At 43.9% G+C, this 12,942-nt stretch overlaps 1 protein-coding gene across 1 annotated transcript in view; it reads right to left on the bottom strand.

Annotated features, from left to right (window-relative positions):
- LOC310792788 (DNA topoisomerase 1) overlaps positions 1–12,942 on the bottom strand; it is a gene marked incomplete at its 3' end in the record, with an annotated part of 32,849 nt that overhangs the window by 17,819 nt on the left and 2,088 nt on the right. Inside the window, exons 2-6 of the mRNA XM_083654538.1 lie at positions 12,316–12,438; positions 11,651–11,838; positions 10,268–10,412; positions 2,684–2,827; positions 1,339–1,524 (exon numbers count right to left, since the gene is read on the bottom strand). Coding sequence (XP_083510664.1) covers positions 1,339–1,524; positions 2,684–2,827; positions 10,268–10,412; positions 11,651–11,838; positions 12,316–12,438 — 786 coding nt within the window. The remainder of the gene's footprint in view (positions 1–1,338; positions 1,525–2,683; positions 2,828–10,267; positions 10,413–11,650; positions 11,839–12,315; positions 12,439–12,942) is intronic.

Genomic DNA, 12,942 nt, shown 5'->3' with positions numbered 1-12,942 from the left:
TCTCGGGAGGGAGACGCACTAGGTTTAATCCTAGTGAGAGGGGGAGAGGGAGAGAGAGAGAGAGAGAGAGAGAGGGAGGGAGGGAGAGAGAGAGAGCGAGAGAGAGAGAGAGAGGGAGAGAGCGAGAGGGAGAGTTGCTTCAACTCCTCCCTCCGTGGGCGTTCTTCTTGGCTGCAGCGCCGTGTAACAAGCACTTTCCTACCTGTGCAAATTCACTTTCTCATACTCTCGACCTCTCAAATAAATTTCTGAATAGAAATTAAATTACTCTAAATTAGAGCGAAAAAGAAACAAAAAAGAATGGGTTGAAAATCCCATTCTAAAAGCCTTTTATGGCTGTTTCCAATTTGGTGCTATTTTGCAAGGCAAAATGGCCTGCTGCTTGTCACCAGCCTCACTGCCCCGCTGCCGCTGTGCCTGGCTGTGCCTGTCTGCGTGGCCGCTCCCCGAGGAAGCCCGGCTGGACTCGCCCGCCTCCCGGAGCCCTGGCCGAGAGCTCCGATGAAGCCCCTGCGACTCTGGTCATATTTACGCTGCGTGCCTCAAAGTGTGCTCCATCCGCAATCCACGATGCAAGTTTGCAATCCCGCACCGCCAGCAATCAACGCGAAAACGAAAGCGCCTCCGCCAATCCATTTTCATGAGAATGGAAATGGATCACACTGCTTTTTGCTTGCCTTCCTACTTCCTTGTCGCCACTTAGTGGGTCGGTGGAATGGGTTGTACACGTTGTACACGTCCAATACTTATATAAGATATGTAAAAGGGTTAGATGCACAACCCCCCGTTAAAAAAAAAAAATCGATGCCAAGGACGTGTTTACACGTTGTTGGCAGTCAACAGCTGGATTCTGAAAACGTGTTTACACGTTGTTGGCAGTGAATGTGTTAATTATGGATCATAATACAATGCAATTCCAAATGCACTTTTATTTTAAAAGTAGCCACACAGTGAGAAAAAAGAAAGTGAGAAAAAATATACTGTAAATCATGTATTGCGGAAAAAGTGATGCATCGATTTAAGATGCATCGCGATGCATCGTGATGCATCGTTTAATCGAATCGAATCGTTGACAGATGAATCGTAATCGAATCGAATCGTGAGCCCAGTGAAGATTCACAGCCCTATCTACAACACAGTGCCCTGCGACATTTCTCCTTACTCTCTCCCTTAGGGCTCTGTGCATGTTGATATGTATGCAGTACATTGGTTTTTACAGCCCCTAAATTGGTGTCCTTTGTTAATGTCCTCTCCTATTGAGTGGTGATAGGATTCGTCTTGTATTTATTCTGTGAGGCATCAAATCTGTATTTTTGGACACAGTGTGTGTTGCTCTACCTTCTTGATGACGGGGACCTTGTTGTAGTAGCGAATGGAGTCTTTACCCAGGAAGTCGAACTCCACCACACACTCCCGGCCGTCCAGCTGCTCGTGGAGGGTGATGTGCTCGACGCGCAGCGAGCAGCAGCCCACTGTGTCTGCCGTCTCGCCCTCCTCCTTCTCATTACCCGCTCTCAGCGCCAGCTTTTTAGGGTCAGAAGATGCAGAGATAAGCGCACAACAAACGCACACACACACAGAGACAAACACAAACACACACGGCATAGACCAGACTGGCGCAGGCCGTGCCCCTTTTAGGGAGAAAAGTTTTAAACACAAGCCACTCGCCGTTGACTTCAGTGTAAAATAGCAGTCTATAGAAAAAGAACAGAATGAATTTAAGAACAGAATGAATTTCGTATATAAATTACCCAGACACCATGACATGACAGTATATTTCAACTCAATTTCATCTGGGATTGCAGATTAAATTTAGCTTCCTAGCTAAGTCAGGGACAGTCTCTGACTGTCCATTGTCCCTGTCAAATAAAATAATAAAATAATAAAATAAAAATTGACGGTGTCACCCCTTATTCTCTTAAAAAAAAAACATTGCAGATCAGTTTTTTTAATTTATTGTTAGTGGAACCAACAACACAGCAACTTTTTAGCATATCTATATCAAATTTAACCGTTTTAAATAGTTTGTTTGAAGTGTTTTTGGCTACGTGTACAGTCTTTTCCTATGCTGGGTTTCCCCGTAAAAGACCTTGGTGCTTGACGACGCGGCACTGTTCTGGTCTATGCAAAACACACCCAGCAGATTGACCAGCACCTCCTCCCATTCACACAGAAAATATGTGTCAGCCAGATCACTACTAAATATACACATCAAGCAAAATACAGACCTGCACAATAAACTAAACAAAGCCATATCAGAATCACAACATAATGCTAGCACACACGTGCTAGAGATTGTTGCACTAGTGTACTAAACGTTTATCATCAGCGAAAACAATCACACTGACCCAATCTATAAGTTTCACTCAATACAGACAGAGATATAGTTAAGTTTCCAGTCACTGGAGGAAAATGACAGATATACCGGTAATAAAATAAAATAAAATCTCCCATAGAGATCTTCGCTCCTGCTATGTGAGAAAAAGAAAGGCATTCAAAAACAGTTATGACTTCTGATATACTGCATGTGGCTCTTGTTATCGGATTTTAGTATTGGGGAAATTCTCTGACACCAATATAGATATCAATATCACTCACTCATTGTATTGTGGTATTAGTTAGTAAAAGCTGTGTACATGTGAGACCTGTAGGGTAACCTGCCGCTGCCCCCTCAGAAGCCCACCTTGTCTATGAAGTAGAGGGCCACAGCTCTCTGGCGCTCCACCATCTGTTTGGACTTCAGGTCTCGATGGTACTGGTTGCGGATGCCTTCCACGCAGGTCTTCAGTTTCCGAGCGATCTCAAACTTCTCCCAGTCCTTCTCTCCCTGCATTCAGAGGATGGAAGGAGGGCGGGAGGGAGGGAGGGAGGGAGGGGTAGAGGCAGAGAGAAATCTTAAATGATCAAATTTAACTGCTGCTCTGATGGAAGATAAACACCGGGGACAGGTGACAGTCCTAACACCCACACGACATGCAATTATGCACACGCACTCTCACTAAAGGGTGACACTTAATTGCAAAGTGTTGTCCCACTCAAACTGGGTTTTAAAATGGCAGACAAAATAGGCTCAAAAACATCAACAATCGGCATCAGTGGGTGGAATACAAGCATCAGTAACAAGTGCTAATCAGCTACAACAGTGCTGAGGTGATGTTAACGCTGACTGCTGTATTGTTAACACGTTGAGTGCCAATGACGAGATATCTCGGCTTACAGGATCCAACCGTTGAGTGCCAAAGACGAGATCTCGGCTTAAAATTTTTTTTTTTTTTTTTGACGGTGGGACATCGATCAACCCCTTTTACGTCTCCTATACCAATATTGGAGGAAGAGAATGTGTATAATCTATTTTACCGACCAGCTAAGTGGCGACAGTGCTCTCCTGACTAGAGGAAGGCAAGCAAAAAGCAGCCATTCTCATGAAAATGGATTTGGCGAAAACGCTTTCGTTTTCGCGCTGATTGCTGGCGATGCGGGATTGCAAATTTGCATAATAGATTACAGGTGGAACACACTTTGAAACACGCAGCATAAATATGACCAGAATCGCAAAAGCTTCATCAAAGCTCTCAACCAAAACTCCAAGAAGCGAGCGAGTCCATCCAGACTTCCTCAAACAGCGGCCGCGCAGACAGGCAGCAGCAGCAGCAAAGCAGTGAGACTGGTGACAAGCTTGTGACACGGCCGCTGCAGCCAAGAAGAACGCCCACGGAGGGAGGAGTTGGAAGCAGAGGGGGGTTTCCTGCTGTTATGGAGGAAATTACTGTTCAAAACTATTGTTTAGATGTCTGACGTCTTACTGATGCCAAAAATGAATGGTTAAAGTGACTGTTCGACTGATCGAATTTCACAAAAAGCCGTTTATCTCTGAATAATTTTTCTGACGCTGAAACCATGCTGTATTCAACTGCTAATGCTTACATAACTACTAACTCTACAAACTAACTCTTTTAGACAGAGAAAGCACACATTCTATTAGTTCTTTTGAGATATTGTGTGTTCACAAAATCTTAGCAGAAAAGAATCCTCGGGTCTTGAAAGATGAGCCAGAATCCTCAAAAAAACCCTCTGGCACAACCTACCTACAGTAAAAAAAAAACGTCTGGCAGTGAATGTGTTAAATTAGATGACAAAAAAATAAAGCGATACTTTACACGCCATGCAAATTATCTTTTTTTTTTTTAGATACAAAGAAAAGTAGCTACATGATTACATGATTGTCAGTAGGGCTGTGAATCTTCACTGTCCTCACGATTCGATTACGATTCAGAGGGCTACGATTCGATTCGATAACGATTATCGATGCATCTCGATGCATCTTAAATGCATCACTTTTTTTCCCGAATAAATGATTTTTTTTCTCACTTTCTTTTTTCTCACCGGCTTAAATACGATGGATCATACAACTGAGCTACTGTCAACCGGTGACCATCACAGTTGGAGTTTCAGAGCAGAATAATTGAAAGTGATCACAACTCAATGGGACTTTGATGAAGCGTCCTGGCTCGTTGCCAATATAACAAACAAACCCGGTTCCATTTCCTAAAGAAAGAAGCTCCATTTGTTTGTGTTTACACCGATTAGCCCATTTAGCACCATCATTAAAGAATGAAGAAATCATTAGCATGGATTAAACACTGACGGTAGCTGTGGCAATGAATCTATTCAATAACCCGTCATACCCCACCCCCCCCCCCCCCTCCCCCCCCTCCCCCTCCCCCCCCCCCCTCCCCGCTTCATTTCAGGGCTATAGGAATCTCAAGGTCTCAGACGTACTGGACTCGGGCGTCTCCCCCCCGCCCCCCTGCATTAGTGGTCCCTTGAGCGTCCTCCCATGCCGACACTGTAACAGTAACTCATGCTAAAACCACTCCCCCAGACACTGAAGGTAAACACGTTCAACAGCAACGCAACACAGAAAGAAGATCAATATGAAACAGTGCATTACATGCTGCTCCACACATGTCATTTAGCTCCCGTCATGCCTCTGTGCTTCGCAATATATCGCCGCTGCGGCTGCACTACTGAATCAATGAGTACAGGAGCGCCACAAGGTGAGCTGATGACGACAACTGCCCGCTCGCTCTCAAGACATTTTCATGAATGATTTATTTCTGTGACATTATAGACTGCGGGCACACACAGATCAAGGGAGGCAACTTCTGCAAGTCCAGAGCAAATGGATATTCCATTTAGAAATCCTCACACCTTATGAGCTTAACATAATATACTAGGGGTGCTCCAAAAAAATCGATTCTTGAAAGGATCGCGATTCTTAATGCCACGATTCCTGGATCGATTCCAAACTCCCAAGTATCGATTCTTCTTCGTATTGTAAAAAAAAACACCACCTGAACGCAACATGCAAGATACCGGCTGAATAAGTGTCCAAATGTTCATGTCATTCTGGCCAATACTCCACTTCTGTTATAACATTTCAGTCTGGAATATGGAATCTCTTTCAATAATCGTTATGACTAAAAGGCTAAAAGTAATCTCATGTGTAAGAAATGTCTGTTCTACATTGAAGTAAACATGTAAATAATTAACTTGTTGTTTTGGATTTTTTTTAGCTCACCCCTGGGCTAGCCGCTCGCAATCTTCAAAAAGACTGTTGACTATCTGGCTATTGTTATGCGTGCTGTCTGGTAGACCATTTATAAGTTAGCAGCCATGTGAAATGAATATGCGGCTATGGTTTCAACAATCTTTGCTTCATTTATCAAACTAATCGCAGCTAACGTTAGCTGGATATACTCAACACCCAGTGTGTCTAACGTTTAGTAGTCTTTGGTCAGTGATTTTCACTGGATGCAGGGCACTGTTGTCTAACCTGATGCAGGTGTTTGTTTATTCAGAACACTGTCAGACAGTGTCTGCCCACTGTCATCGGCCTGCCTTACGATGTTACACTGTGGGATAAGTCCACCACATCAGCATTATGATAATATAAAATAAACTGTGTATATTAGCACCTTTCTTAACAAGGTTACAAAGTGCTTGTACACCAGAATATAAGCACACCAAAGACCAAATGTATAATAAGGCAAAACAATTATAAACAAGCACAGAATAATTAAAAAGGAAAGGTCAAATCACACATGAGAGATGAGAGAACTCCTTTATCTTCCTTCACCTCTCCTGGCTCTCCTGTGTGGTTCTGTGGGTAAAGCATGGCACTAATAATGCCAGTGTGAGCAGTTTGGATTCCCTCTGGGGCAGTAAGTAGTAAGTGTTTCTTTTTAAGTATTTGGACTTTTACTTGGAATGTGTGTACTACTGCCACGGTGCCACCACCTCTTGCACTTAAGAACTCTGGTTAATGTATTCCCCCCAAAATCTATAAATCCTTCTCAAAGTCTACAGACCCCCCCCCCCAGTCTATAAATCCATCTTATCTGAAGAACATAAGGGGGGAATTCCCCCCTAGTCTGCAAAATGAATTTAAGTTGAATTTGAAGTTCAGCATTAATACATTTGTCATTTTTTGTCTTAGATTTACCTTTGTGTGTTATTGCAATATAAAACTACATCATTGAGAATCGATTCTAGATTCTGGAATCGAGAATCGTTGCAATCGAGAATCGATTCTGGAATCGGATCGTGACCCCAGGAATCGGAATCGGATCGGATCGTGGCTTAGCCGGATCGGAGCACCCCTATAATATACATAATTTGAATTTTTCTTACATGTCTGGCATCTATAAACACCCCTGATATAGCCCAAGACGTTTCATCTTAGACTCACTGAAAAAGAGATTCTTTTGAATGAGTCTTCTTTGAAAGTACAACTGTAATAGTCACCAGTTGACAGTCAGTCGATATGATTAATACAGCGCTTCCACACAGACTCTTGTAACCTGTGCTATATAAGCTTGGCCCGGACATCCCCAGTACACCTGTAAATCATCGTCATTGCCTCTCCAGTCCTGGTCTATATTGCTTGCTCATCCATTGACGTATTTGTCACTGACAATGATGTAACATCCAAACGCATCAGTATTTGTCACTACAGTTTATATTTTTGGTACTGTTATCACAGTTACCTGTTACTTGGGGCGTAGTCTCGCTAGCCAGCCTCTCTTCCTTTCTAGAAAGGAAGAGAGGCTGGCTAGCGAGACTACTTGGGGCGTAACAGGTACTATGTATTAAAAGCTACTTTTCGTTGTATCTGATCTGGATGGTGTATTCCTCTTTTGCATCTAAATTTATGTACGCACCATAGAAGATATTGTATCACTTAACTACTTAACACATTCACTGCCAGACGTTTTTTTTTTTACTGTAGTTAGCTTCTGCCAGAGGGTTTTTTTGAGGATTCTGGCTCATCTTTCAAGACCCGAGGATTCTTTTCTGCTAAGATTTTGTGAACACACAATATCTCAAAAGAACTAATAGAATGTGTGCTTTCTCTGTCTAAAAGAGTTAGTTTGTAGAGTTAGTAGTTATGTAAGCATTAGCAGTTGAATACAGCATGGTTTTAGCGTCAGAAAAAATATTCAGAGATAAACGGCTTTTTGTGAAATTCGATAGAACAGTCACTTTAACCATTCATTTTTGGCTCTCTCTCTCTCTCTCTCCCTCCCCCTCTCGCTCTCTCTCTCTCTCTCTCCCTCCCTCTCGCTCTCCCTCTCTCTCTCTCTCTCTCTCTCTCGCTCTCTCTCCCTCTCGCTCTCCCTCCCTCTCTCTCTCTCTCCCTCCCTCTCGGGAGGGAGACGCACTAGGTTTAATCCTAGTGAGAGGGGGAGAGGGAGAGAGAGAGAGAGAGAGAGAGAGAGGGAGGGAGGGAGAGAGAGAGAGCGAGAGAGAGAGAGAGAGAGAGGGAGAGAGCGAGAGGGAGAGTTGCTTCAACTCCTCCCTCCGTGGGCGTTCTTCTTGGCTGCAGCGGCCGTCACAAGCTTGTCACCAGTCTCAGTGCTTTGCTGCTGTCCTGTGCCTGTCTGCACGGCCGCTGTTTGAGGAAGTCGGGATGGACTCGCTCGCTTCTTGGAGTTTTGGTTGAGAGAAGCTTTTGCGATTCTGGTCATATTTATGCTGCGTGTTTCAAAGTGTGTTCCACCTGTAATCTATTATGTAAATTTGCAATCCCGCATCGCCAGCAATCAGCGCGAAAACGAAAGCGTTTTCCCCCATTCATTTTCATGAGAATGGCTGGGGTGAGAATGGCGTGACAAGTTAAAAAAATGCTTGCCTTCCTCTAGTCAGGAGAGCACTGTTGCCACTTAGTGGGTCGGTGGAATGGGTTGTAAACGTTCGGTGGCTCCAATAATTATATAAGAGATGTAAAAGGGTTAGATGCACATCCCACGGTCAAAAAAAAAAAAAAAATTTTTTTGACGACTCAACTCGTCGTTGGCAGTGAACAGCTGGATTGTGTTTGACGACTCAACTCGTTCTTGGCAATTAACGTGTTAATAAAGCACAGTTTCTGCCTATTTGGTAGTACTACATAAAAGTTAAAGCACAACCTGTTTAAATGCAGTAAGAGTCTGCTGAGAGGTTTTGGACTGAACTAAGAATGACTTGAAGGCTTGTAAAACCCTCTGAAGTCCCTCAGACCCTGAAGCAGTAAAATAGTCAAAAGGACGCCTGCTTAACACCTTAATTGCCAGCGACGAGTGTACTCGTCAAACACAATCCAGCTGTTAACTGCCAGCGACGAGTGTACTCGTCAAAAAAATCGATTTTTTTTTTTTGACGGTAGGTTGTGCATCTAAGCCTTTTACATCTCTTATATAGGTATTGGACGTGTACAACGTGTACAACCCATTCCACCGACCCACTAAGTGGCGACAAGGAAGGAGGAAGGCAAGCAAAAAGCAGTGTGACTGAAGCCATTCTCATGAAGGTGGATTGGCGAAGGCGCTTTAATTTTCGCGCTGATTGCTGGCGGTGCGGGATTGCAGATTTGCATAGTGGATTGCGGGTGGGACACACTTTGAAACACGCAGCATAATATGACCAGAATCGCAAAAGCTTCATCAAAGCCCTCAACCAAAACTCCAAGACGCGAGCGAGTCCAACCAGACTTCCTCAAAGAGCGGCTGCACAGACAGGCACACACCCGCACAGCAGCAGCAAAGCAATGGTGACAAGCGGGGACTGCCCCCTAGTCCGACACCAAATTGGAAACAAATCCCATTCTAAAAGGCTTTTAGAATGGGATTTTCAACCCATTCTTTTTTGTTTCTTTTTCGCTATAATTTAGAGTAATTTAATTTCTATTCAGAAATTTATTTGAGAGGTCGAGAGTATGAGAAAGTGCATTTGCAAAGGTAGGAAAGTGCTTGTGACAGGGCGCTGCACCCAAAAATAACGCCCACAGGAGGGAGGAGTTGAGCAGAGGGAAGTTTACTGCTGTTATGGAGGAAATTACTGTTCAAAACTATTGTGTAGGTCTTACTGATGCCAAAAATGAATGGTTAAAGTGACTGTTTCACAAAAAGCCGTTTATCTCTAAATATTTTTTCTGATGCTGAAACCATGCTGTATTCAATTGCTAATGCTTACATAACTACTAACTCTACAAACTAACTCTTTTAGACAGAGAAAGCACACATTCTATTAGTTATTTTTAGATGATTGGTGTTCACGAAGTCGTAACAGAAGAGAAACCTCGGCTCTTGTAAAATGAGCCTAGAATCCTCAAAAACCCCCCTGGCAGAAGCTATCTACAGCAAGAAAAAAACGGCTGGCAGTCAATGTGTTAACAAAACCCAAGCAGGAGTGTTTAATGGTCAGCGTCTGACAGCAAGAAGCACTCTGCAGAATACAGAACTTCTCTCAAAGACAAGCCCGACCCACGCAGAATACACAGTCTCTAAAGGAGGGAGGGTTCACACTGCTCAGGATTACTATTTGATGAAAACAAAACCAATCTCTAATCTGGTTACCAGACAAAATGTAAACTTAAGGCTTCACACCTGTGTTAAAGTAAAAAAAAATAATGAATAGCAGTGACCAAAAAAACAAACCGAATGGTTAATCTGCTTGGCATGGAGTAATAACTTCACAGAAAGGAGCTTAACAAAACAGACGTTCAGTGATGGAGAATGGCATCCTATCAAACATTCATTGTGCCCACCTGTCCGCCAAAACACTGCTTCTTCCTGTGACACCAAGATTTACCTGGAGTTATTGATTAATTTGTTAATTTATTTAAGACCTGGCAGATTTGGGGAGGATACAGCAGACCCACTATGAGAGTTTTGAATGCTGCAATGTTTGTATTCATAAGGATTGGGTAGACTGATCTGATGGTTACCTTGAGTTTGGAGTTGGCATTGAGCATGATGTATTTGATGGCTCCTTGGATGTTCTCCGTCCAGCTGGCCAGCCAGGTCACAGAGTTGTCATGTCGAACCTCCTTCCAGCAGTGACCGGCCGGAGCCACAGGGACACAGGATTCTCTGTTGGTGTGTGTGTATGACGTGTGTGTGTGTGTGTGTGTGTGTGTGTGTGTGTGTGTGTGAGAGAGAAGTGACAGCATGTGAGTTTGCTACTGCATTCCACGGAGGATCAATCCTATTTATGGTTGTAAATATAATTATTTAGCTAATAGCTAGAAGCTAAGCTAACATCAACACAGCAGTCGGCGTTGATCTTCCCCCTTCTGTGGTTCCTCTGAAGAAGTGTGGTTTCACAGGGGTAAGATGGGCACTGTAACCCCATCCGGGGCAGATCAACGTTGACTGTTGTGTTGATGTTAGCTTAGCTTCTAGCTATTAGCTAAATAATTATATTTACAACCATAATGAACCGTGATCTGACAGAAAAAGTGTCATTTAGAGAGCGTGTGCAGCATGCCCCGCACTCGCCGCAGGCTCTCGTTATAGCCTGTTTGAGGAGACTACTCGGAGCTAAAATCTTCCGTGGGCATCCGAATGAAGCCAAACTATTTCGGTGAGTAAAACATAATATTTTAAGCTGGAAATGAGGACCGTGGTGTAAAAACCCGAAATTCTCCTTTAAATAAATAAAAAACAGATTGTAGGACATTGTACTGCTCAGACAGAAATACAGAGCAATACATCAATTACTAAACAAAGAGTTTTGTCTTTTCTCCCAAGCTTTACAAATAAACTCTGCTGTGGGGAAGGTTCCTTTTTTAAAGCATAACTCAAGTTTCACATAATCGTCCAATTCAAAGAAGTCAGCATAAATGGAGGACATTTTACTAAAGAGTACTTCCCTAGCGTCATCATAAGCAGGACAGTAGAACAGGAAATTAATTTCATTTTCAATTTCGCGTTAATTCACATAGTAAACAGAGTCTATCTTCTTCAGGGGCTGCTTTATACCTACCAGTCTCTAGTGCTAATGGATGAGTTCCAGAGCGCAGTTGCGCACACAGGGATCTTTTTCGTCTGTTCAAGTCAAACTGGACTTGAGTATCCTGGTTATGAGGCTTATTCCGGTTTCGATCATATTCAGGATATGGCGTTTACATAGAGCACAGAAAACTGGTTATTCATATCCCTGTGTATACATGATAAATACTTTATCCCAGTTACTGATTACTCTTGACGAGATTTTGCGCCAGAATCAATACCGCCCCCATCTGGCAGCATCAGGTTAGCAGCGACAGGGTTTGCACAGAATAAATAAACGTTTTGCCACGCCCACCCGACCCCGGTGTGAGTCTCACTTGCTGCAGTTGATGATGACACCCTCTGGTTGGATCCTTTTCTTCAGCATGCCCTGTTTGGGATGATCGCCCCGACCTCGGAACAGCCCCGGGGGCTCAATCTTAAAGTTGCCGATGCGCTCCTTGTGGTGGTCCAGAAGGCAGAAGCCGTACTCTTCCACTATCTTCTGGTTAGCCTCTTTCAGAGCCTACAGCACAGGAGGAAACATTCAATGACAAATGAGCAGTTTAGCACTCGCCTACCACCGCGGGGACCCGGGTTCAATCCCCGTCAGCGGTACTTCTGGGTTGGTCAGATGTTCCTACAGAGACAATTGGCCGTGTCTGCTGGTGGGGTATGAGCCATGGTGGCGGTAGCACTAGCGCCTACTCTGGTCGGAGTGTTCGAGGGGAACTGGGGGGGGGGGATAGCGTGATTATGCGCTATGTCCTGCTGGTGAAACTCCTTGCAGTCAGGTGAAAATAAGCGGCTGGCGACTGCACATGTATCAGAGGAAGCATGTGCTAGTCTACAACTCTCCCCAGATCAGCAAAGGGGGTGGAGCAACGACCGGGAATTGCAGGGGAAATTGGCCAAGTACAATAGGGGAGAAAATGGGGGGGAAAAAAACGTGATCAAAAGAAATAGAAAGAGAAAAGCACAGGAACAAGAGCCTGAAGCTCACCAGTTTCTCCTCCTTGCTCATGTTCTTCCTGGCCTCCACCTTGGCCTTGTGCATGGCATGCAGCTCTCCAAAGTCACATTTGTCTAGAACCTGAATCAGCTTGCGCTCGCCATGGCTCATCTCCTAGACGGGCACAAACAGAGGAGGAGCAGGTTTAAGTCTTGTCTCGTGACCAGTCTTGAATCTAGGATGCCTTTCTGAGGTTGAGCCAGCGTCAACTCTGGGGTCTCTCTTGATATCACGCTGACTCACACCCAACCTGGAGTGTCCGTTTGTATCTACTTGTTGTCTCTGATACATTGTATCAATGTACATAATGACAGACAACTTTTTGTATCACACATATCAATGTCAGGTCAGAAACATCCAAAAGGGAGAAACACAAACAAAAAACTGGACGTGATCAAAACAGATCAATCAATGACCTTTCGTTTAATTCCTTATCTATGGGGAGTGCGGGAAAAATTAATTAATCGACATTAAGGACGTTTAAGGACATTTGAGAAATTGTCAACCAATTCTTGGCCTTTGGTTGCCATCAGTGGCAACCACTTTTGACCATATAAAAGAAGGACATAGCCCTGGCAGGGACACGGTATGGCTCAGTTACAGTCTCCACTGTAACTG

This window comes from Poromitra crassiceps (genome assembly GCF_964638095.1).
Source record: "Poromitra crassiceps genome assembly, chromosome: 18".
NCBI classification, from domain to species: Eukaryota; Metazoa; Chordata; class Actinopteri; order Beryciformes; family Melamphaidae; genus Poromitra; species Poromitra crassiceps.
The sequence above is the reverse complement of the archived record's forward strand: the minus strand, read 5'-3'. Positions and strand labels throughout refer to the sequence as shown.